At 35.0% G+C, this 24,021-nt stretch overlaps 4 protein-coding genes and 1 non-coding gene across 7 annotated transcripts; 3 read left to right on the forward strand and 2 right to left on the reverse strand.

Moving 5' to 3' along the window:
* On the forward strand, positions 5,450 to 7,709 carry LOC105170795. The gene is made up of 3 exons (XM_011091710.2): positions 5,450 to 5,602; positions 7,063 to 7,219; positions 7,307 to 7,709. The coding sequence occupies exons 2-3, from the start codon at positions 7,064 to 7,066 to the stop codon at positions 7,352 to 7,354; spliced, it is 204 nt and encodes a 67-aa protein (XP_011090012.1). The 5' UTR covers positions 5,450 to 5,602; position 7,063; the 3' UTR covers positions 7,355 to 7,709.
* Positions 8,646 to 8,727, reverse strand: TRNAS-AGA. Its single transcript has one exon. It is a non-coding gene; the product is annotated as a tRNA-Ser (tRNA).
* LOC105170796 (histone deacetylase 9) lies at positions 8,886 to 14,547 on the forward strand. 3 transcript variants are annotated; one of them, XM_011091711.2, is made up of 14 exons: positions 8,886 to 9,234; positions 9,330 to 9,442; positions 9,542 to 9,659; positions 10,248 to 10,322; positions 10,408 to 10,627; positions 11,648 to 11,711; positions 12,396 to 12,488; positions 12,572 to 12,680; positions 12,822 to 12,871; positions 12,958 to 13,048; positions 13,216 to 13,286; positions 13,529 to 13,627; positions 13,997 to 14,063; positions 14,210 to 14,547. In XM_011091711.2, the coding sequence occupies exons 1-14, from the start codon at positions 9,198 to 9,200 to the stop codon at positions 14,293 to 14,295; spliced, it is 1,293 nt and encodes a 430-aa protein (XP_011090013.1). In that variant the 5' UTR covers positions 8,886 to 9,197; the 3' UTR covers positions 14,296 to 14,547. The 3 variants fall into 3 exon arrangements, with proteins under 3 accessions (XP_011090013.1, XP_011090014.1, XP_020552580.1); XM_011091712.2 differs by lacking the exons at positions 8,886 to 9,234; positions 9,330 to 9,442; positions 9,542 to 9,659; positions 10,248 to 10,322 and having other exon boundaries at positions 10,602 to 10,671; XM_020696921.1 differs by lacking the exons at positions 8,886 to 9,234; positions 9,330 to 9,442; positions 9,542 to 9,659; positions 10,248 to 10,322; positions 10,408 to 10,627 and having other exon boundaries at positions 11,679 to 11,700.
* LOC105170797 (neutral/alkaline invertase 3, chloroplastic) lies at positions 15,373 to 20,159 on the forward strand. Its single transcript, XM_011091713.2, has 7 exons — positions 15,373 to 15,715; positions 16,349 to 17,062; positions 17,577 to 17,742; positions 17,815 to 18,026; positions 18,408 to 18,901; positions 18,990 to 19,038; positions 19,471 to 20,159. Exons 2-7 carry the CDS (start codon positions 16,406 to 16,408, stop codon positions 19,795 to 19,797), a joined length of 1,905 nt encoding a protein of 634 aa, XP_011090015.1. The 5' UTR covers positions 15,373 to 15,715; positions 16,349 to 16,405; the 3' UTR covers positions 19,798 to 20,159.
* Positions 20,492 to 23,267, reverse strand: LOC105170798 (putative low molecular weight protein-tyrosine-phosphatase slr0328). The gene is made up of 5 exons (XM_020696617.1): positions 22,829 to 23,267; positions 22,609 to 22,744; positions 22,360 to 22,427; positions 22,159 to 22,245; positions 20,492 to 20,812 (listed from the first exon to the last, which is right to left on the reverse strand). The coding sequence occupies exons 1-5, from the start codon at positions 23,177 to 23,179 to the stop codon at positions 20,741 to 20,743; spliced, it is 714 nt and encodes a 237-aa protein (XP_020552276.1). The 5' UTR covers positions 23,180 to 23,267; the 3' UTR covers positions 20,492 to 20,740.

Raw genomic sequence — 24,021 nt, forward strand, 5'->3', positions numbered from 1 at the left:
CAATGGCCGGATCATTTAAAACGTGTGTACAAATAATATTTTATAGCTATAAGCGTGTGACATTTCATCTTTCGTGGAAGCAACAACTTTGGTATATATATGTGGATATAAAACAGTTGGGATTATGTATTATATATAAAAGGTAAGGGAATAATGTGTGTAAGAAAGAGTTAACCAATTAGCATAAAGTTAAGAATATATTAATTATTAATGGAATATCAAGTCGGAGATTTGTGTCTTGTTCTATCAATGATTTTAGGGCGTGTTTGTCTAGACGTTTAAATTATTAATTGAAGAGAGAATATTTGAATAAACAACTGAATCGTTGTCTTTTATACATTTACAGGGCGTTTCTCTAAACTTATTTTAAAATATTTCATAAACTCATATGTTTTATTATATTTTTAAAATTTATAAAAATAATAAATTTTCTGCGTGTCTAAAAAAAATATAATTATGAAGTTTATAAAATATTATTAATAGTAATTTTATAATTAATATTGATGTGATCTGCAACTTAATCGATACGCTATAATTTTGTATAAGTTTTACAATTTTATCATAAAAAGACGTCTTGCTAGTGAAAAGAGGCATTTGGTCGTATAAGTCATTCAAGCTCCTTATTTGCAATCAATGTAAGACATTAGCCTAAATCATCATGATTAAAATTAAAGGAATATATTCAGATGTTAAAAATAAGTCAAAACTTACTACGTTTCTCTCTCTCTCTTTTTTTTTTTTTTTGTCTGATAAAGTTATAAACTTCTAATACTTTATTTTTATTTGTATAAATTTATTTCGTAAGACATTTATTGAATATTTGTAACATCGTCCTCTTAAGCTCGAGAATATAAAATTCAGAAAAAAAATAATTAAAATTTTAAAATTATTTTGACTCAAACAATATATTAATTAATCAAAAAGTTTAAAAATATATATTAAATCATAATTTTCGATTCTACCAAGCTCTCATTTAAGGAGTCAATATGCGATGGTTGTGAGTTGAAATAATGAAGTAAACTCGTATTGACAAGTTGTTAAGAGTGTATTTATCTCTGTATTATATTAATATATATTATCCAATTTCACAGGATAACCAGATTTTAGTGCTTTTATCGATTTTTAGAATTAAAAGCGTGGTTCATCGAGATATTTTGATGCAATGCGACATTTCAACGAAATTGACTCTAGAAGAGGTCCCATTCCCAATGCAGACTTCCCATTAGGACCCCCTACTTTGTTGAGACTTGGGAAGAGAAGGGGCTATTTTGGTCATTTCGTGTGCCTTCTAGAGGAACAGGCTGGCTAGTATGAAATCATTGAGAAAGACAACGTCGGCTTTTTGAATTATGTCGCCATTATTGCCTGAACGCGAATCCACGATTATACTGTGTATCTTCACTGGTGGGACCATTGATGTTGTCCCCGTGAGAGTCTCGAATCGGTCTCCGCCTCCCGTGGAAATTTAAGAGAAACTTCCGTCTTCATTGGTTATATAATATATATGTGTTTCAAATCGTCAAAAATTTACATCAGAAGTCATGGTTTTAGGGGTTAACGGTCGAATATTGCTATGTCGATTATGTGGGTTTAAATTACATCAAAAAAAAAAAAAAACTTGTGCAGTTATATGTATACTTTGAATTATATTTTTATGAATGATCGTCTTAATCTTTATGGGTGTTTATTTTTTTAATAGCTTAGAGATTTAATTTATGATAAATTCATATTGAATACCTTTAAAAATTGTAAAATTGTTGCTTAAGTTCGTGCATTATAAATCGTATACTGACATAAAAATTTTCGATAGAAATAATAACCTGATTAATTTGAAATAGATTTGATCGAATCTTGAAACCTATTTCATTTAAATTTTGTCAAACTCGAAACCCACCTTTCCCTGTCCCTAGTTGGCCTAAAACCCGCATCACCCGACCCATTCGGCTCTTGACCTAGCTGGTCTGATCATAACATAGTATAATATAATATAATATACCATAAAATAGTATAAGATACTATAATATACTATAAAACTTTTAATAATTATTGTTTCATTTTAAAAACTTTGTTTAAATATTTTTATAAAAGTCTCAGTTAGCCAGCCACCAAAGCAGATGGAGGCGTTCATCAATTGCTAAAAAGAGAAGGTGGGTAGTATTTGGCTGAGTTTATAGTGATCTTTTCCTTCAGCTTATTAAGAGGGTATTTGTCCGAGTTTATAAACTTTTATAAATATGTCACAAGATGTTTGAGATCTTGTAATTTTAAAATATATTTGAAATTTTTTGTAAAAAATATATATAAATAAACTCATAAAATAAGATATTCTGAATCTTACACTAGAAGTATCCTCGTTATCTCGTAATTATGCATATAGGATGAGACACAGTTGTGGGTAATAAAGTTTTATTTTAGAGTCATGGTCAGCCATTGATAATTACACGTTATTTTAAGACAACAACATGTATCTCTTCATCAATGCAACCTTTTAACTTCAAATCTAATTGATTTAATCAATCACACTTTATATATGATGATTATTTATTATATTGCTATTTATACTCAGATATGTATATTTGAGATAATATCACAGAAATCATAATATACACAAAATATTACAATCAGTGACTAACAACACAAAACACTTAATTCAATAAAAATCAATTATAAATTTCTTGTGTATTGGTGCAAACGTGACAATCAAATTAATCAACATCCCAATAAAATTAATGGCTAAATAGCTTTAAATAAAATAGTTAGGATGGATTTAATTTAAACATATATCATCACCAATTCATTAAAAAAAGAAGGGAAAATTGTATCCTAGCAATTTATTTATTTATTTCCAAGCAATTGATGAGTATAGAAAGAGCGGTAGGGTACAAAGTACAAACAAAGCGATGATGGTCCACGTGGTTGGCGGCCCAAACAGCGGCGCACTAGACGTACAAGTTCTGTATGCACATGCATTTTACAAGCATTTTGAGTTTGGTTCTATTCTATGTCATTAAATATTTAAATTAAATTATTCAATTTCTGTTCTTCCCTCAGTGCCTCGGAAGTTTAAACATAAAACAGGTGAAATCTGCTTATAATATGCTAACTCCAACTTTCACTGACTGTATGAAAACCAATTTGCAATAAATTAATTTGATTGTGTCGATACATTCATATAACACAATAATAATAGTTATTTTTTTTATTACAAAATAAAAATTTAAGAACAATGCCTTACAGTCACTAGATAGAGAGGACTGCTCGTATTTATTCGTAATTAGAGATGATAGACGAGTAGATTTAGAAACGAATTTTGATATTATGGATTTGATTAGTTTGTGATAGGTCTCGTTTCTTGTGAAAAATCCTTCCATCAAAATTTACATGTTTTATTAATTTTAATTATTATTTATTTATTTAATTACAATCGAGTGTGTTTCATTTATTAGTATTAATAAGAATAAATTATAATTGGTTCTTTTAAGATTTGTTATTGATGCATTCAAAAACCGTACGGCTCTAATAGATCTGGACAATTGTTTAAGAGGCTGAAGCGAATGCAAATTCTGAAAGGGAGACTTGCAAAAAAAGACGATATCATTCCAACGTCTAAATTAGTATTTGATTTGATATTAAAAAAGTCAAAAAGCAAATAATGTGATTGAAAATTGAGATATGATAAATAATTGGTAAAAAGTGCAAGAATGCGTGATAATATGCTTGTAGAGTGCGTAGAGAATGCTTCGAGAGTGAGAGACATGATTTAGAGAATATGAGAGGTGTAAGGGATGCGACAAGAGAGTGAGAAAGATGTTCGGAAGGTCCTCTCATGGAGTGTTTTGGTAGGCCTTAATCATGGTTCAAGTTGGAGGATGTCGTGGCCCTCCTGCTTTTGCCCGTCTGTTTTTTGGGGAATACCTGCTAGGGCGGCATGTCAGGTCCTCTTGAGCTTCCTAGAATGTTACGAACCTGTCATTTCTTTCTTCTTTCTGGATCTCTTGAGCATTTTTTGGCCAACTTATTTTTATGCACATAAATTATAATTACAAATATTTATTTATTATTTAAAAAATTAAAAATATCATCCTGAAATTAACGATCATTTAATAGATACTCCTATAATGTGCTGTCACGAGAGTATATTTATAGATAATTATTAATATCGTATAAAATATTTATAATTTTTAAATAGTAAAAAACAATAATAATCATATAAATCTTATAAAGCCTATTGGAATTTACCTATAAATAACTAAAAAGGGACAAAACTTGATAGGGATATTCTAGATGGTGGATAGGGCGAAGGGCAGGCGTTGAATAATTCCACAATCACGACATGGAGCATTTAAAGCGTGAAATGGGCATTTTAGTGAAAAAGTCATTGATGAAAGCAGAAGTCCTCACATCTACAGACAAAAACCTTTGATATATAAATAGGCAGCAAATGTAAAGAATTTGGGATAGTAACTGCTTAAATACTAACACATCACATAATTAATCCCAACCACACACACACTGTTCATCTGCCGTTGTTATTTGACTTCCCAAGCTGCCTGCCGCAGATGATAAGCGACTTTTCAGATATTTCCCCACACCTCAACAAGAAACTGTATGCTTTGACTTTACCATCTCAATCAATCAATCTCTATAATCTATGTATAAAAAGTGACTTCACACTTGTCTCTTTGGAATTTTCTGTTTAAATACCTATCACATATCTAATAACGCATATTATGTCATATTAGGAGGCTATGAAAACCTCATTTCATATTACTCACCGATAATTATATTTACATTTCATTAATTATAATTTATCTATATAAATTATTACGTAATTACATAAATAATTCCTAATAGCTAAAATATATTAATAGTTTGTGTAATAATGTTAACGGTTGGTGGTTGGTGTATATGTAGTATTTCAAAAAGCATGAGTGATTTGTGTAAATGATATTGATGTTAGTGGTAAGAGTATGTGTAAAAAGAAGGAGAAATTTGTGTAAATACATTATGGATCATGAAGTGTAGATGTGAATATTTCTATCATTTAATTTTTTACACTCAATTTATGTAACCATCATTTTTTAATACGAGAGAAAATGATAATAGAGTACTCGCATGCTTAATTTGTGTTGGTAGATTGAAGCTACGAAAATTATATTCAGAATAGTAAATAAATTAATTTATTTAGGTTATATTTGGATTAATGCATATAAGCGTTATGAAAGGAATCAAAGAAAAAATATTTCAAATGACTACATATTAGAAAAATTTAAAATTCATTATTATGTAAAAAAACACAGAATTGAAAATTTTAAAATAAGGAAAAAGGAAAACAGTATAGGCTTAAAGGTTTATAAAACGCTAATGGGCTCAAGTAGTCCAGACCCAAACAGACCGGCCCACTTTGAGAGATAACGAGAACCCGGATAATACTCGCTGGATTGTACCCGACACCCTATTAGTCCGCCCCTTTTACTCATGTGCTTCACAGTTTTCAGCCCTCTGCTCATATCATTTCGCAAATCTGCTCCTCGTCTACGCTTTATCTGCTTGTTCTCTTTGTCATCTGCTTGTTCGTAGTTCTTCAATTCTCGAGACTCAGGCAAGTGCTGCTTTTTGTTTGTGTGGATTCTTTGTGGGTGCTGCTTGTTTATTGCATCTAGGGTTTTTTGCTTTCCTGCCTATTCATTGATGAAGTTTTGGATGATGGATGACTGTTCTTTTGTTTTGATTCTATTTTTCCATGTTGTTGTGTGCTATTGGATTGGATCCGTCCGGCTTGGTTTATGTGTTTTGTTATTCTTGATTAATGACTTTTTGAGTTTTTCGATCTGTGGGTTGGATTTATTAGAGCTGGTAAGTTTGATTTGCCTAGTTTTAGATTTGTGCGAGAGGTGTAAGGGAATACGGATCCTAGTTTTGTTGTGTTAGTTTGCTGCTATTCAGTCATTATGCTGTATGATTTTTGTGATATTATTAGCTAACGGGTAGGGGTGAGTGCTAAACCTTCCTCCTCTGCGTAGGTGACTTTTCTGAAAATAGAGAAAGAATGTTTATGGATGCATTGTGGTTTGTATTTTGCTTGGACTGCTTAATACTTTATAGTTGCGGATTTCAATGTTTTGTTGTTTGTAATTATTGGTGCCATGTTTAGTTTTTGTCACAAACGCCTTTAGAGGGAGGGTTCTATTAGGTAGTAAGCTGTTGTTCTTGTCCATAGCTGAAAACAAACTAATTGTCTGTTGATACTTGATATGCGGAAAATTGTGTCTGCTATGGACTCAAGGCTCTGTATGATTCTGAATTTCATTGGGGATAATGACAAAAATATGAGGAAAGTCGTAAATTGATATTTTTATGTATAAAATCTTAATGGCTTAACTGAGTTGATATACGTGTTCATACATCCAGCTTTATTAACAAAAGTGAGCTTTTTGTTTTTCCCAAAGTAATCAGATGTTTCTGTACCAAAACTTAAGGCTTTTGGCCAGGAAAATGGAACTAGGTAGTGAATATTGTTGTTTTACATGCCTATTATGTCTATGATAAGATTCTTGCTTTGTGATATGTTTTTGCTTTTGGCACCACTTCATAAACGGCAGGTGTTTCTGTTATAATCACTGAAATTGGATGCGACTGCTAGCCCTGAGGGTGCATAAGTTGCTTGTATGCCTTGAGGACACACATGCATGATTTGTATGCATGATGCATTTTCAACCATAATTTTAAATGATGATTTATTTGCCCTTTTAGTGGATTTGCATCAGATGCTTCTTTATGTTATCTGTTATGCTTATATTATTTTGAGCATTAGTATGCTTAAGACATATCAATATACCAGGATATAGATAGCATGGAAAGTTCTGTGTGAGTTTGCATCCATGCTCCATTGAATCTTCCTTGTATAGCATAAGACTTCATTTCTTTTTGTTCTTTTGTCAGAAAAAAAAGACAATGAAATAGATTGTGATTACTAATGTTATCCGGCGAGTATTATGCATTTGAATTAATTCTGTCGAATACTGCAAAGTCTTTAGTCTAAAATGTAATAGAATCATGCAGGATGTCTGAAACACCCTTTAGGCCAAGAGAGAAGCTTCTTGAGAGGCAAAAGTTTTTCCAGAGCATCCATAAACATACATATCTGAAAGGACCAATGGATAAGATCACCTCGGTCGCCATTCCTTTGGCTTTAGCAGGATCCTCTTTGTTTCTTATTGTGAGTTCAACCTCCTCTTTCCTCAATTTCTCCATTCTTTTGCACATGTACATTCGAGACTAATTGTAAACGATGAATATTATCCAGGGGAGAGGGATCTATAACATGTCTCATGGGATTGGGAAGAAGGAATGAGGAGAGTCCTTCCTTCCAGTAAGAATCCATATGGAAGCTCCAATTTAGCTTATGATCTGGGAGACTATGGTTTTTGTTCATTGAATATCTACATTTCCGATGCTAATAATTTCTGAATGCAGACAATTCGACTCGCTGATTTATTTTCTCTGTCAATGATATCATTGCATTTTCCAGAGTTGTTTAGTTTCCCTGGAGTGAGGATGAAACTTGATAAAATTGTTTTTAACATTATGTTTGTCCTTTGATATTGGAATAGAATAATTGAACTGGATCATGAGAAATCATATGCTCCACATTGGCTTGTTTTTGGCCAAAGCTGTTGTATTTGATCTCACAAGCCCAGCTATTCAAGAGGAATTGGTTATTTCTAAATTTAAATTCCAAAGGTACAGCATTACTTCCGGGTGTTGTGATACTTCTTTATACAATCTGAGGGGCCATTAAAACAGCGAAAAGGGTGTTCATTCAATAAAATTGACTAGAACTCGAACTGAATTGATTTTGGTAATTTCCAAAATTTTTTCAGTATTTTAATTTGGTATTTTGTAAATCAAATTTTTTGTTGTAAGTATAAAAAAATAATAACTTCCGCCTATTAAAATTTTATAATAAGTAAAAATAATTATATATATATGTCTGTGTGTGTGTGTATAAAAATTAAATAAAAATAATATTTCAATATTCAGTACATGCAAGTAAATCAACATTAAAAATTAAAAATCAAACATTAAACTTTCAGGAAAAAAAAAATTTAATGCTGAGTTGAGTTTTTCAATTTGGTTCTGGTATATGCTGAATTTTTAGTCTCGTTCTAGTTTAGCCCGTTTAGTAAAAAACTCGGAACACCTCTAGCAACGAACACATATAGAAGTAACGCAAAGTGATGATTAGCTTCAAAGGCGGGGCAGGGGCTCAACACATGTTAAAAGGAAAAATCTTGAAGTTGCTGGACTTGGATGGTGTCCAAATGAATTTATAAATTGATGGACATACAATTAATGATGTTATAAGTAAAAATATCTACATTAAGATAATACTAAGCTATTGAGAAAAACTAAATCCAAATCGAAAAATCTCCAAAATTCTTGTTTGTTCAATTACAATGTAGTAGCTAATAGTGTGAACTCAAACATCCGACCCCACTATATGTGCTATTTCTTTTTTTTTCCTGAACTTAAAATGTATGTGAACAATATATGAACTTTTTTTGGGGGACTGGTGAGCAATATAATAAAAAGTTACTATTATTATTATTTTATTTTTGGGAACAAGTAAAATTGAAGAAAAACGTGGTCGGCAGGATTCGAACCTGCGCGGGCAGAGCCCACATGATTTCTAGTCATGCCCGATAACCACTCCGGCACGACCACTGTTGACATACAAGAGAGTTTTAGAACTTGATAAGTAATTCATAAATTAAAAAAAAAACTCATTATAGAACAAAAATTAAATTAATATTTTTATTAAAAAAACTAAAGTATTAGCAGCAGAATTCTCCAAATAAAGGGTGAAAAAGTGTAGAAGTGCAATTTGAAGTGGGGTTTGTATTATGTTTGTGGTTTGTAGGTTACATATTATTAGGTAGAGAGTAAAAAGTTGAAAAAAGAAGGAAGAGGGGTGAGCAGGCGGATCAAATCATCTGTTCTACTTGTCTTGTGGGGAAGCAGCAGAACACGCGAGTGAGTGAGTTGTTGTCATCTCCTTATTCGTTATATGTGGAGACCTGAACCGTTTAGGGTTTTGCTTCTCGCGCGTCCAATTACACTTCTGCTATGGAACTTGATCAATCTTACTTCTTCTGACCAAATAATACGCCTCCACACAATTATTCATCTCTATAATGCGCTCCAAGGATAAAATCTCCTATTTCTATGACGGTTCGTTCTAATTTCCCCACTTGTTATCTCTTTTTTATGTGTCTGTGTGTGTGAAGACAATGGGAACTGAGCTGACCGGAGAAAATGAACCGCAGGGGATGTGGGGAACGTGTACTTCGGCCCCAACCACCCGATGAAGCCGCATCGGTTGTGCATGACCCACCATTTGGTTCTCTCTTATGAGCTCCACAAGAAGATGGAAGTTTATGTTTGTACTCTCTGCTTACCTGATGGTTTTTTTTTTTTGGTTGAAGTTTCCAGCTTGTTTTGCTGATGATCCCCCCTTTTTTTCCCCCTGAATAATTAGAGGCCTCACAAGGCATATCCTGTGGAGCTAGCACAGTTTCATTCCCCGGATTATGTGGAGTTTCTGCAGCGAATTACTCCCAACACACAAGAGTTGTTCTCGAATGAGATGGTCAAATGTAATGAGTTTTCGTATTTGTTGAGTTTATGCAATTTTAATACGAGCCAATTCTTTATATGGTTAATAAGGATTTTACTGTTCCAGGGTTATGAAGAAATGCAAGATTTTATTTTCCATGATGGGGTTCTAAGAATTTGAACTCTTTCTATTTCTTTTTTCTGCAGCTTGAGTTACTAGCAAATGACTAATCTTAAATTTTGAAATTTTATGCTTAGAGGTGGCTGTCAATGTTGAGGCTTTGGAGTTTATATGAAATTCTATCAGAAATGCTTCTAATATTTTTTTAACTAAGAGTTGCTTATTCATTGATTAAATTATCTTTTATTAATTTCAAACCCCTTTAAATTGTTACAACTATTTGATCATAGTAACCAAGTTGATTGATTGCCATTTAAACACCCAATATTTGGCATTCAGGCTGCTTTCTTGATTTGATGTGATATGTGGACTTGTTTACTATAGTTTTGTGTGGTCTAAGAAAGCTCAAACTTAGTCTGGTTTCCTAACATACAGAAGAAAATGACTTCATAAACAATCTGGTTTGTACTTAAAATATTGTCTTCTAAATAACTACTATTTCTTGTAGATAACCTTGGAGAAGATTGTCCAGTCTTTGACAATCTCTTTGAGTTTTGTCAAATTTATGCTGGTGGTACAATAGGTAATACTTTTACTCGTATCTAGCGGCTCTCCCAGCACAGTTTGTTTGCAGAACCTGAACTGAGCTTGCTGATGATTTTTCTCAGATGCTGCACGGAGATTGAATAATCAGCTCTGTGACATTGCCATAAATTGGGCTGGTGGATTGCATCATGCTAAGAAGTGTGAGGCATCTGGATTTTGTTACATCAATGACCTAGTTTTGGGCATTTTGGAGCTTCTGAAGTATCATGCACGTGTGCTATATATTGATATCGATGTGCATCATGGTGATGGGGTTGAAGAAGCCTTCTATTTCACTGATAGGTATTAGACGAAAATATGAACCCTTCAACTGAAGATGCTGAGCAGTGAGTGTTCATAAAAAATGTTGATTCATATTTAATGTTAAAGATATAAGATAACCCTTAACCTGTTGATTACATCATGATAATAATAAGAAACATGAGATAACCTTACCCTCACATGTCGAGTGCTGAGGAGTTTGGTGCCTTTTGTGGTACCGATGTCGCTATACATGTTAAAAATACCTCAAATATGGACGAAAGTGTTTGCCGAGGTTTTGTGAATTGTGGGAAGAAAAGCTAATTTGCTTTTTACAGTGTATCCACCACCTTTGTCCCTTTAATTTTTGCATCTGGCCCTGAACAATTGGTAGAATTGCTTAGGCTATATTTTACTCCTTGTGCATTGTTTACAAGTTCTTATTTCCGAATTTATTTGTAAATACATGCATAAAACAGATATCAAACTTAGCAGAAGTGGTTGAAATAGATATCATGCATCTTAAGACGAAGGGAGGAAATGAAGAAGTATGGACTAGAGGGTGAAGGGAGTCTAATGGTGAACATAACTACTGTTTCTTCCTCCTTGGCTTTGAATTTATATCATTAATCATATATGTCTCCACAATATAGAGAAGAATAAATAACAATGAGCTGGCAATATACTGGTGTGGTAATTGATAATTTATGCTTCATCCTCTGCTTAAGTTTTATAACATTCTTCTTTCTTTTTTATGTTTTTGGGAATTTTTTCAAGGACTTTGTATACCTTTGCTTTGTTTTATTACATTTGAACCTTAAGGTGAAATCATCCATTGGCAAAGCGCTTGGACTAGCATTGTTTGAAATTTTACATAGGCCTATGAAAGTTCTGTTTTGTTGTTTATTGTATAGGTTAATATTTGTTAGAAGCTGGGGTGTAAATTAGTTGCAACCTCTCTAGAAAGTTGTTCACTACTTCCAGCAAAAGTTAGGATGAAGCTGTCTGTATTCTGTAATATATTAATGGCATTTAATTAAATGAGAATTTTTGACATGGCAGGGTGATGACTGTTAGTTTTCACAAGTACGGGGACTTGTTCTTTCCTGGAACAGGTGATGTCAAGGTGCTTCCTGAACCATTTCTGGTTCATGTATTCTTCTTGTCTATGCTTCTTGATGGAAAATGTGGAGACACTTTAGGAGCTATAATTCTCTTGATCAATTTTTCATGGAGGTTTGGTCCATCATTTTTTGGAACAATTTGGTTGTTTTTTGCTATACATAATAATTATGTTCTTAATTCATGAATTCTCTAATCAAAATTTACTAAATGATGCTGCATTTAGCCATTTGATGTCATCTGTTCATGCTGTGTCATCTTTTACCACATCTCCAATCTTCCATGTAAACCTGATACATACATATAAGCTTAAAGATGATGCCATCCCCTTTTTCCGTCTTAAGTTCCATTAATGATTGAGCTTAAAGTGTACAGTCTTTTCTCCAAGCTAGGTTACTAACATTTAGATTGTATTATAAAGATGTCTAGGTAAAACATTTTTGCCCGTTATGGTTTAAAGTTAGGGAAGTACTTGATTGTTTACTATCTGTACAGAACATTCGTGGGCTCTACACCTAGTTTGTAACACAGGCTTTTCTTGTATTGGAGTTTTGCATTGTCAAAAACCACTTATGAATTACTCTGTTTTCATGCAAGTGAAAGTAATTATAACATATAGCATGTTGCTTTTTAGACTCCCATGCTATTGTTAAATAAGATCTATCCTTGTGTTTATTTATTCCTGAAGGACGTTGGAGAAAGAGAAGGCAAATTTTATGCCATAAATGTCCCTCTTAAGGATGGAATTGATGATGGCAGCTTCCTACGTCTCTTCAAGACGGTAACTTTTCTTTTCAACTCTGGTTATTGCCGATTCTGGTGGGGAAATGATAAATTTTAGGTTTCTCACCTGTCAAGCTGCAGATCATTTTGAAGGTTATGGAGTGCTATGCACCTGGAGCTATTGTGCTCCAATGTGGAGCAGATTCACTTGCTGGGGACAGATTGGGGTGCTTCAACCTCTCCATTGATGGTGATATGCTTGTGACCTCAACAATTTGTGTTCTTATCCTATTCTCTGATTTCTCATGTGCACTCTATTTTATGGATTGTAATAACCTAATTGACAGTTACTCATCATATATACTTGTCGTATTTTGGATTTTTCTTTCAGGGCATGCAGCTTGTGTTAAGTTTGTGAAGCAACTGAACTTGCCTTTGCTGGTAGGCCTGTGCATAGTATATGTGAGCTGTTGATAGTTACACGCAGTTCCTGTTCCTTGACTAGCTGGAGGTGATTTTTCTTGCAGGTGACTGGAGGTGGTGGATATACTAAAGAGAATGTTGCTAGGTGTTGGACCGTGGAGACAGGAGCTCTTTTAGGTGTGGAGCTCCCTAATGGTATGCTTCTGCCGTCAATCCTGTTCGAGGACATTTCTCTTGTTACTGTTAGTTTAAATGTAGATGACCTTGCATATTCTAGAGAGAGGCTTCCCTTGTCTTCTTCTTACTGCACTATGAAACAAGCTCAGTCCACCATCGTAAATCACTGTAATTTTTTTCTGCAGAGATCCCAGAAAACGATTACATCAAATATTTTGCTCCAGACTATTCCTTGAAATGTCCGAGCGGCCACTTGGTATGTGAACTGTGCATACTAGTTGGATTCGTCCCCCATCTCTAATTGTACCTGCTACAGGATCAACTTGTCAGCTAATTTTTTATGCTTGTATAGTGCTTTTTTCTGGGTTTCTGTTATTTGCCAAATTTGCCAGATTAGTTTTAATCGTCTTTGCTTTATTACAATAGCATGTGGTTAAATGTTTGAATAACAAATCAGCGATATTGAAATTTTTGTATCTTCTAACTTTGTTTGTGCAGGAGAATTTAAATAGTAAGTCATACCTTAACACAATCAGACAGCAAGTATGTGAAAACCTTAGCTCCATCCAACATGCTCCTGGTGTACAAATGCATGAGGTAAACAGACTATTCAACTTCTTCCTAGTCCATTGCATAGCATTGAAAATAACTTTTATGTCAACTTCTTCAATTTTGATTGATTCGTGTGCGAGAAAAGATCTTGCTAATAAACGTTTTGTCATTTAGCAATTACTTGAAGAGCACATTATGCTTACTAGTCAGCAATTTTGCTGTTGAACAATCTCCTCCGCTGCATGTGAGATACACTTCAAATGCCTTTGACTACTGTTCAGAAAAATGGCTTGTCCTTAGTTGCTGTATGATTGTCATGCGAAGCATTTTCCACAAGCTACACAGTATCATTTGATGTGAAGGACATATGACATGGCTGTTTTATCCGAAGACTGAATTAAAGTTATATTATAGGTACCTCCGGATTTCTACATTCCTGATTTTGATGAAGATGAGCTGAATCCTGATGAACGAGTAAATCGTAAGTAAAACTTACACTGATGGACAACCACTCTTCACGATGCTTCACACATCACACATATCTCCTTGAAATACCCTCAATGAAATGATTTTTTTATCACATACTGAAGTACACCTCTACTCTGCTCAACTGAAATATCTCACCAGGACACATACAAGACAAGCACATCCAGCGCGATGATGAATATTATGAAGGCGATAATGACAATGACCAGACCATGGATGATTCATGAAGTGTAATCTGAATTTTTTTCAAGAGGGGTTAGGTCTATGCTCAAAATGTGAATATACAGCAAATTTGTGCCTTAGCTTCCATGTGTATGTATATTGGCTGTGATCAGGAACATAAAAACATAGCAAATCTATGTCCCACCAGGACTTGAACGTGCCTGTAGCTGTCATTGTTTCCTGTCTAATTTATTGATTTGGTCTGGTAACTTAGTTGTTGTATTTAGTGAACATGTGATAAAACATCAAATTTTATCCATTAGCATCCACGAAGTAGTAGTTTAGCTGTCGATGTGGTTGAAATTGTTGTCAAGGTATTTGGTGGGATTGAACGTACATTCTAAATAGAGGGGTGCGAGGCACGCACAAGTTTCTTTTTAACAGAAGAAAAAAAAAAGAGTTATAGCTGTTTATTGTTCGCTAAAACATTGATCATAATAAAGGGAGAATTATATTGATACTTTTTAAGGTTAGATCTAAGTTCATAATTATTTTTGTGAAACTACAAACGTACTTCTTGAAGGATTATAGATGTAATATACACTAAGGGGTATTGATGTAGCTTTTGCCCTTAAAGTGGTAAAATGTAAATTACAATTTTAATCTTAGGTGTATGCGTAATTTTGTAAAAGAATAAAATGTGTTTATAATTTTATTTTAATTTCAATGAAATGTAATTTACTTTAATAATTACTTAATGTTTAATTTACAAGTTCATTGTAAATTAATTTATTACATACAGTTGTTGCATAACATTCGTACCATAGAAGTATCAAATTTCATATCTATTTTATATATATATATATATACTCTTAACTAATTGTTCAATGGTACACCTCCAAAAATACGTATTTATCAAAATACCAATGAGTTTATCTACACTTTATATTATATAAAAAGAAAAGAATTTATATTAATTGATAAATTAATTTTTTTTCCTTCTTTTTAATTTTTAATGTAATGTATTAATTTATATATTATTAAAAATAAATTATTATAAATATTATATATTATATGGAGAGATGGACAATGTGGCAAGGGTGTAAATAAATAGAGGGAAGAGGTCATAAAAGCGCACTGCGACTGCGAGTAGTGTGAGGGTCGCAATATCCGAGTGCAGACTCAGAGTAGTGGTGCACCAATTTTCTACGTCTTTTCCTTTTCTTCAAATTATCTACGTGTTCGGGTTAACCGACTAAAGAATTGGAGAGGTCCACGTGTCCCCATAACTCGTAAATATCACGAAATAATGTCCGAACCGGGGGGCCCTGTTTCTCCCAGTTCCGCCGAGTCAACTCTGTCGAGCGCCCATCGCCGACCACCACCCGCCGCTGTGCTCGATTTCCGTCTTCCACCGTATTTCTTCCGGCGATTCCCCTAAATCCTCTCGCCGGAAGAAAAAAGTTACCTCTACGACGAAATCAAGTGAGCATATTTGTTTGTTCTCCGTAAAATAGTTGATGATATTAAATTCCGTTTGGTCTTTTTCTTTTTCCCCTCTTTCTTTGTCTTAGCAGGATCAGATTTTTATTGGTTTTTGTTAATAGGAATTGGTAGTAAATTCCGTGTGTTGCTGCTCGCATCCCTTGCATGAGTTCGGTTTTCTGTGTGATTTTCTTTTTGTGACTGGGAAATTAGGTAGGAGTTGGAAAAGACAGGAGAGAATCTTGGAGTTGCAGTTTCCAGTTATGGAGAAGTTGGGTTGTCACTTTTACTACTGTTTTACACATAGGCTATTTTCTCTTTAAAATTAGGCTATTCGTGGAGTGATTTACGACAGAAAGAATGGAAAACTGGGGGAAAAGGGATAAATAAAGAAAGAAGCGACATGAAGTTAGAAACTGATAAAAACAAGATGTCAATTTTTTGACCATTTATTAGTTTTGTCTTGGTATCGGGCATAAACTTACTTCAGCCATGATCTGTGCAGTCACAGAATTAGTATAGAAATTACAGTGACGCTGAATAGATAGTAATTATTTCAGCATGAGTAATTTAGTTTATTTGATTTATTTGTGTGTTAATAGTTATGAACGCTGTATTTATGCCTATTTGAAGGAACATCAAACACTAGTTTAACCAAGGGGAAGGCCGAATTATAAACTGGTGGTTCCGATGGCTGCTTCAGAAGCAGCCTTACAAGTTCTGTTTGGGGCAGTACCATCGCAAACTTATACAAACTTGAGATCAACTTCACTGCTTTCCTGTAAGTATAGCTTCAAGAGCCAAAAATGCACATCACAAAAGGCCCGGGGGATTTTTCGAATTTATGCGGGAAGCCATGTGATTAGAAAGACAGATGGTACTTTTCGAGGGGGACAAAATAATCAATCAAAACCTCTGCGTTGCAATTGCACTGGGGCTGAAAGTGTTTGGGAGGCTTCTAGGGATGATGGAAGTAAAGGAGTGGTCAATGGTGTGGCCAAGGATCTTGATAATCAAAGTCTTGAGGCAACACAGCATTTCAAATATGAAAAGGAAGATCTTCTGTCTAATGATAAATTAGCATCAGATACAGCAGTGGGTAAGACCTTTAGTGGAGCTGGTGCAAACTCTTTGGAGGATGAAGCATGGAATTTGTTGCGAGCATCAATGGTGTATTATTGTGGCAATCCAGTTGGAACCATCGCTGCTAATGATCCAAGTGACTCAAACACTCTCAACTATGATCAAGTGTTTATTCGTGATTTTATACCTTCTGGGATCGCTTTCCTATTAAAGGGAGAATATGAAATTGTTAGGAACTTTATCCTTCACACTTTGCAGCTGCAGGTAATGGAAATGACATTATTGCAGGAAGCCTGTTGAATTTGTTATGTACATATTTCTTCATTCAAGTATAATTTACCTATCCTTCATGAACTTTATCCAGTTCATCGAGTCACTCACTTTTAAGGTGGCTACATTGCCTGCGATTTCTATGTTTGGGAAGAAACATTGGATTATGTTGATCTTTACTGTGTAGTACCATTACAATTTTTGCATGTTCAAGGAATATTATTTGTGTTCTCTACCGATAATTATGTGGGAAACTATAGCGACTATGCTCTAGGCAGAGTGTACTCTGTCGAGGACATCATATAATGTTTTGGAATTTCCAACACTTTTACACTGTTGTGCATGGTTCAGTATTCCATCCCTGCTGCTTTTTCAGGACTATTACATGATTGCAAAGCTGCTGAATGAGATTAATTTCACATTTTGACTGGGCCCAAATACTATAGATGAATTACTTGGTGAACTTTTGGTATTTTTATTTCATTAAAAATTTCTTTTGTGAGATCAGAGTTGGGAAAAAACCATGGATTGCCATAGTCCTGGACAAGGACTAATGCCAGCAAGTTTTAAAGTGCGTGTTGTGCCTCTAGATGGTGATGATTCTGCTACTGAAGAGGTCTTAGATCCTGACTTTGGTGAAGCAGCAATTGGTCGGGTAGCACCAGTTGATTCTGGTTAGTGGATTTCTGTTAGGCTGGTATTTTTGACTATCAGGCCAGACTAACATCATGACTTTGTTTCTCAAGGTTTGTGGTGGATCATATTGTTACGCGCATATGGAAAATGCTCTGGAGACCTTTCAGTCCAGGAAAGGATTGATGTACAGACAGGCATTAAGATGATTTTAAAGCTTTGTTTAGCAGATGGTTTCGATATGTTTCCAACTTTACTGGTAACAGATGGATCATGCATGATAGACCGTCGCATGGGTATCCATGGCCACCCACTTGAAATTCAGGTTTTCCTCTATTCCTTTTCTGTTTATATTTGCAATCAGCATACTTTTCCCATTCTCTGATCTCTACCCTCTACAGTCTTAGCTGCCCTTCCCCCTTCTTCTCTCTTCCCAGTTATCGTTTTGTTTGGTTAATAGTCCTTTCTAATGAAAGATGAATTCTCCTTAGTAGAACTTTAGAATGAAAACTTGTCCCGTGTAGTTCCTAGGCAAAAAATATAAATCACAGGATTTCGCTTTCTAAGAATCATAAAGCAAGTGATGGGTAGCAGTTAGCAGGATGATGCATGCTTATTCAGTGGAAAGGGAGCCCACAAAACCCAGTAAGTATATGTATAGCATAAATGCTGCATGCTTATACAATATTGTTGCCTGTTTGTGCAGGCGTTATTCTATTCAGCTCTGCTGTGTGCACGCGAGATGCTTGCCCCGGAGGATGCTTCTGCTGACCTTGTCAGGGCGCTTAACAATCGTTTAGTAGCTTTATCGATTCACATCCGAGAGTACTATTGGATTGACATGAAGAAGCTGAATGAAATTTATCGATACAAGACAGAAGAGTACTCTTTTGATGCGGTTAACAAGTTCAACATCTACCCAGATCAAATTCCTCCGTGGCTTGTGGAATGGATGCCAAACAAAGGAGGCTATCTTATCGGAAACCTGCAGCCTGCACACATGGACTTCCGTTTCTTTTCACTGGGAAATTTGTGGGCTATAGTCTGCAGTCTCGCTACAGCAGATCAGTCACACGCGATATTAGATCTTATTGAAGCCAAATGGTCTGATCTAGTGGCTGACATGCCGCTAAAAATTTGTTACCCTGCTCTAGAGGGCCAGGAATGGCGAATAATCACGGGCAGCGATCCAAAAAACACGTAAAGTTTCTATTTGTATGAACTAGCTTTGTTTCATTTCAGGCTTAATGATTTTGATTGAGATATTCTGCTGTTGCTTTATATGCAGTCCTTGGTCTTACCACAATGGAGGTTCCTGGCCAACCTTGATCTGGCAGGTTAAGTTTCATATTCCTTGCCCTGTTACTTTTGTTTGGATTTCTTGGTTCCTGTTATGAACAATGAGAAGTAACTTTGATTCAGTGGCATATCAGCAGCTGATCCACCAACCAGCTATATCATTTTTCTCTTGTTTGATGTAAATCTTTTAACATCTAGGTTCGGTACTATCACGTTGTATTGGAAAGCCCAGTGTTGGAAGCAAGATACGGAACTTGAACGGCATAGAATGAATGCCTTATTCTCCATTACAATGATGAGATTTTGTTGCACTAATTGTCTATTAACCCGGTTTCCTACGTCATCCTTAACTTGCTGTCATGATAATATCATCACAACAATCATTTCTGAGTTGCTTTTATGGTCATTAGTCCCACTGCTATTTCAACCTACATGCTTGTTTCTAATATTTTGTATCTGCATTCTTTCAGCTGACTGTGGCGTGCATAAAAATGAATAGACCAGAGATTGCTGAAAAGGCGATCAGAGCTGCTGAAAAACGTTTAGCGAGAGACAAGTGGCCTGAATACTATGACAGTAAAGGAGCAAGATTCATAGGGAAACAGGCACACCTCTTCCAGACCTGGTCTATTGCCGGATATCTGGTGGCAAAACTCCTTATTGCAAACCCGAGTGCTGCAAATATCTTAATTAACATGGAGGATGCAGAGCTACTGAGTGTCTTTTCTTGGGCACTAAATGCTAATCCAAGGGGAAAACGTTCCCGAAAAGGACCAAAGCAGAGCTTCATCATATGAATTCGTATATCAAACATGAAAGCTGCGAAGATCTGTAAGAGCAAGAAATGCCATATGCCATAATCTGTTTTGAACCTTGTCTGCCTGCTGTTGCTGGGGCCGTGTGTCAATTACAAGATCTGAGTGGAGAGACAGAGGCAAGTAATATAGGATCTCATTCATAGTTCAGCTCTGTATATGGTGAGCTGTTATAGAAGTATATCATTCATGAACTTATGATAGCACTTAGGTGCGCTTTTCTCGTTCATTTTTTATTATCTCCGCCGGGTGATATAACTTAGGGAATTTTGTTGGCTGTAAGTTGACGTCTGTATCCAACTTAGTACGTTATTGAATTACAGGAGATTAGCTTGTTTGTTTATGTTTTTCATTTTCGATTTTCAGCAAGAAGCGTGTGTTTTTAAATTTGTATAGATTTTCATATGAAAATGAGAATATATTCAGACTAGTTGTGGTGTCAAATCAATTTATTTTTTATTCTTCCAACTTAATAACAACTCCTTGCAATACTCGTATATTCTGAAAATATATCGTTGACATCCCATCAAATCTGCAATAGTCTCAGACTCTCAGTTGATCAAACAAAGTGGACCTGGCATGCAAATATTACAAATTTGAAAAGGAGATTTCGCTAACTTTCGAAATAGAGAGACACGTAATCAGTAATTATATTAATTTCTAAAAGAAGTTATAATTGGTTGCCTTCATTATCTTTTATTTGTTTGATAAAACATGATTACACAAAGAGAGGCACCAGAGGAATCAGCCCAAGACTCTACAGCAACCTAAGTACTTCCATTCCATATGCAAAGTCGAAATAACATAGGAATAAGCATTTTGAATGACTAACATTTTCCTGTTCAGTTGAAAAATATATTTTTATTTCTATAACATTTGGAAAAGAGCAGCCAACATAGGCAGATATAATGGACAGGCAAGAAACTTAACCAAGACTTTTCTCAGCAATAATGCTCTCCAATAGAGATTGGCAAGCATCTTCAAGTAAATCTAGCACCTGCAGGAAATACGATCAAGGGTTCAGTTTAGACTAAGAGGTAAACTTTATGGGAAGAGGAATTAAAGCACAGGCGATTAACAGCAAACTTGTTGGTATCATCAAAGATATGATTAGAAAGTAGTAATAATAATGACAATAGGAAGGAAGGACTAAAAGAAGTGTAAATAATAGGGACTGGCGTTTCAGTGAGCTTAAATTGAGAAGACAAAAATTCAAGTGTTACATCCAGAACGCACCAAAGTATTAGAACTTCGCAGGTTGAACCACTGTCACATATGTTAGACCAGTAGCATTAGCGTAAAATTGTTGGGCATAGCCAACTTGCCAGAATGTTTCTCATGTTGGCTAATATAGCCTTCCCAAGTAGAAAAGAAATTCTCTGCAACTGTGCCGACTTTAATAAACCCCTTGTGTGTACGGCTCACGACCAAGCTGACGAGCACAAGCTTGCCCAAGTACACACAAACCAAGTCGGCTAAGAAAGCAACAACCACTAAGCTTAATAAAGAGCTTTTGCCACATAAATCAGCACTTCGCAACAAGCCAGTCGACTATGTTTACTAAGGTGAATTTATGTCGGCCAATCAAATAATAAAATAAATTTATTCATCTAAGCCAAACCAATAGAATTACTCATAAGGTCATTCTCCTCATGTAAGCTTGTGAGCTCTGTTCCAAGATGGGGCTTCACGGAACAACTAAAGCATCATTTCTTTAAATGTTTTCTTTTCTACCTTCCATTTGAAAGAAAATACTAGTCAACAAAAAACTACCAGTGAACAGTAAGTGTATGTAAATAGAATGATAATACTAGCAGATTACAAATGATGATATCATTATTACTCTGGTAAGTTTAATGTTAATCCGTACAAAAACTCTAGGAAATTTTATTCAAATGTTTCATCGAAGAATAAAAGAAGTACATCAATTCAAAGGAACATGTTGCCATAATAATAATAAAAAAAAAAAAAAAAGAAACCTTGTTGCAATTGGGTTCAGTGCAAAATAGATGGGTTCAATCTATAGAAAAATGCTGTATCAGTGGAAGCTACTGATTTGAACATAGACTGCCTCAGTGTTCTTGTCTTACAGCGACATCTATTCAACCTAAAACTGCCATTTTAGTTCTTACTCTAGCTAGGCTCAAGTTTGGCCTATACCAAAACTCACCGTGAATCATATTCGCAAGTGCTCAAATGTAGAAGAGCATACCAAAAGTGCAGCCTCTTTAAGAGAGCATTTATACCAACTGCTTGAAAATTCAGTATGAAATGTATCAGACAGCTTAAGCCAGTTTTTTATCTGACAGCTCATTCCCTATTAGAACTATCCATATTAGTTACCTTCTCGAAACCTTGTTGTCCACCATAATAAGGGTCAGGCACTTCAGTTTCACTATGCTTCTTGCAGTAGGAACACATTAACCGAACCTGCAATATCAATAGGTATATTTTGATGAACAACGACCAAAAGTGGGCATGTTGGACTTACAGCACTTCAACATGAAACGATAAACTTAATGTAATCCAAATTGCCTTACAGACCTTGTTAGCGGCATCAGCAGGTAAAGTCTCCCTATGCCTCCACCTCTCAAAAGCCCCAAGTATATCCTCTTTCCAGAAAAAAATCAGTCAAAAAATTTAAGGTCACACAATAATTTTGTAAGGAAATATTTAACCACTCAATACTACATGATGAGCAATATAAAAAGATGTATCAACTGCATTATACAAGAAACCGAAAAAATAAAATCAGACCCATAGTTGAATTCCACATTGAACACATTAACCTACCTCTGTTTTGCCTATCCATTGCAAGAATAATATCAAAATCCCTAAAATCGGAAGGCCTTATAGGCCTCGATATTGAAGTAATCTCAATTCCACGCCTTTTGGAAGCCGCTCTCATTCTTGGGTCCGCCTGATTACCCTTGATAATTCAAGAAACACAAAACATCATCACAAGCCCATGTAACTGAAATTCTACTGAAGAGGACCTTCTTTACTCACAAACCTCATGGTAATTGATGGTGCCAGCAGAATCAATGTAAAGTTTGGAATCAAGATTGTTTTGCTTAACGAGGTGCCTGAAGACACCCTCAGCAGCAGGGCTTCTACAGATGTTGCCAAGGCAAACAAACAAAACAGAGAAGGGCTTGGTGGTATCATCAGAGGCTGTTGAAGGTGTGGAAGCCATTGATGAAGCCTCAATTCTTGCGGGTTTCAGTGCTAGTCTTGTATGGATTATGTATGAATGATGCTGGAGAAACGAGAGGGATTTGGATTTGAGAGAGCAGTGGCAAATTGGTAATAAATGAGGGAATAAGGCTGTAGGTGTAGGAGTAGGTATGTGTAAGGCCCTCATTGAGCTTTTTTCCTCCGATAATGGAATGCTGATGCTCTCAGATTCTTCTCTCTCTGCTGAGGAGGAATTGATAAATCATAATTGGTCTGCACTGTCTTAAAATGCCAAGAAATTGTTATAATAATTAAAAAATAAATAAAAGCTTATATATAGTTTCTTTTTTTTTTTTTTTTTGAGAAACTATATAATAGTTTTTTATATTCTGACAATATATAAATGTGATAAAACTCAAATTAATATAAACGCACACACACAACACACACAGACACAGACCGGCTGTGCCTGCAGAATCAATCCGGGGAGATTGTTGTGGTTGAGGAGGCGTATAAAGACAGCCTCGGCAGGCAAATGTTGCCATAGCAAACAAACAGAAGAGAGAATTGTTTGCTGCTGCTCATTGATCACTACTGCCCTACCTACTTCCTTATAATTCTTGCCGGTCTGTGCTCTTCTTCGTCTATGCTAAATTGCAAAGGGAGAGAGAGATAGAGTAGTGGGAAATTGGTAAAATTAATTTAGGGATGTGTAGGATGAATTTCACAATTATTGGTCTGTAAGTAGTCTGGTGGTGTCACAACTTAAAAAAAAGGGTAGCAATCATGATGATAATGTAATGTAATTATGTATTCAGTTTGTTTGTTCCCAAAGGAGTAATTTACAAGACAAGAGCTTAATTTGTTGGCTAGATTTTAAATGATCAAACACACCACACATGCACATTTCTACAAGAATGTCTCATTTGCCTAAATCACTCTTTCTTCTACTAACTAATATAATAAAATATACGTGTAATTGCATTACGTGTGAGCTGTTGTTTTTAATTTTTCAGGGTCATACGTTTT

This window comes from Sesamum indicum, linkage group LG9, assembly GCF_000512975.1.
Source record: "Sesamum indicum cultivar Zhongzhi No. 13 linkage group LG9, S_indicum_v1.0, whole genome shotgun sequence".
Lineage (NCBI taxonomy): Eukaryota > Viridiplantae > Streptophyta > Magnoliopsida > Lamiales > Pedaliaceae > Sesamum > Sesamum indicum.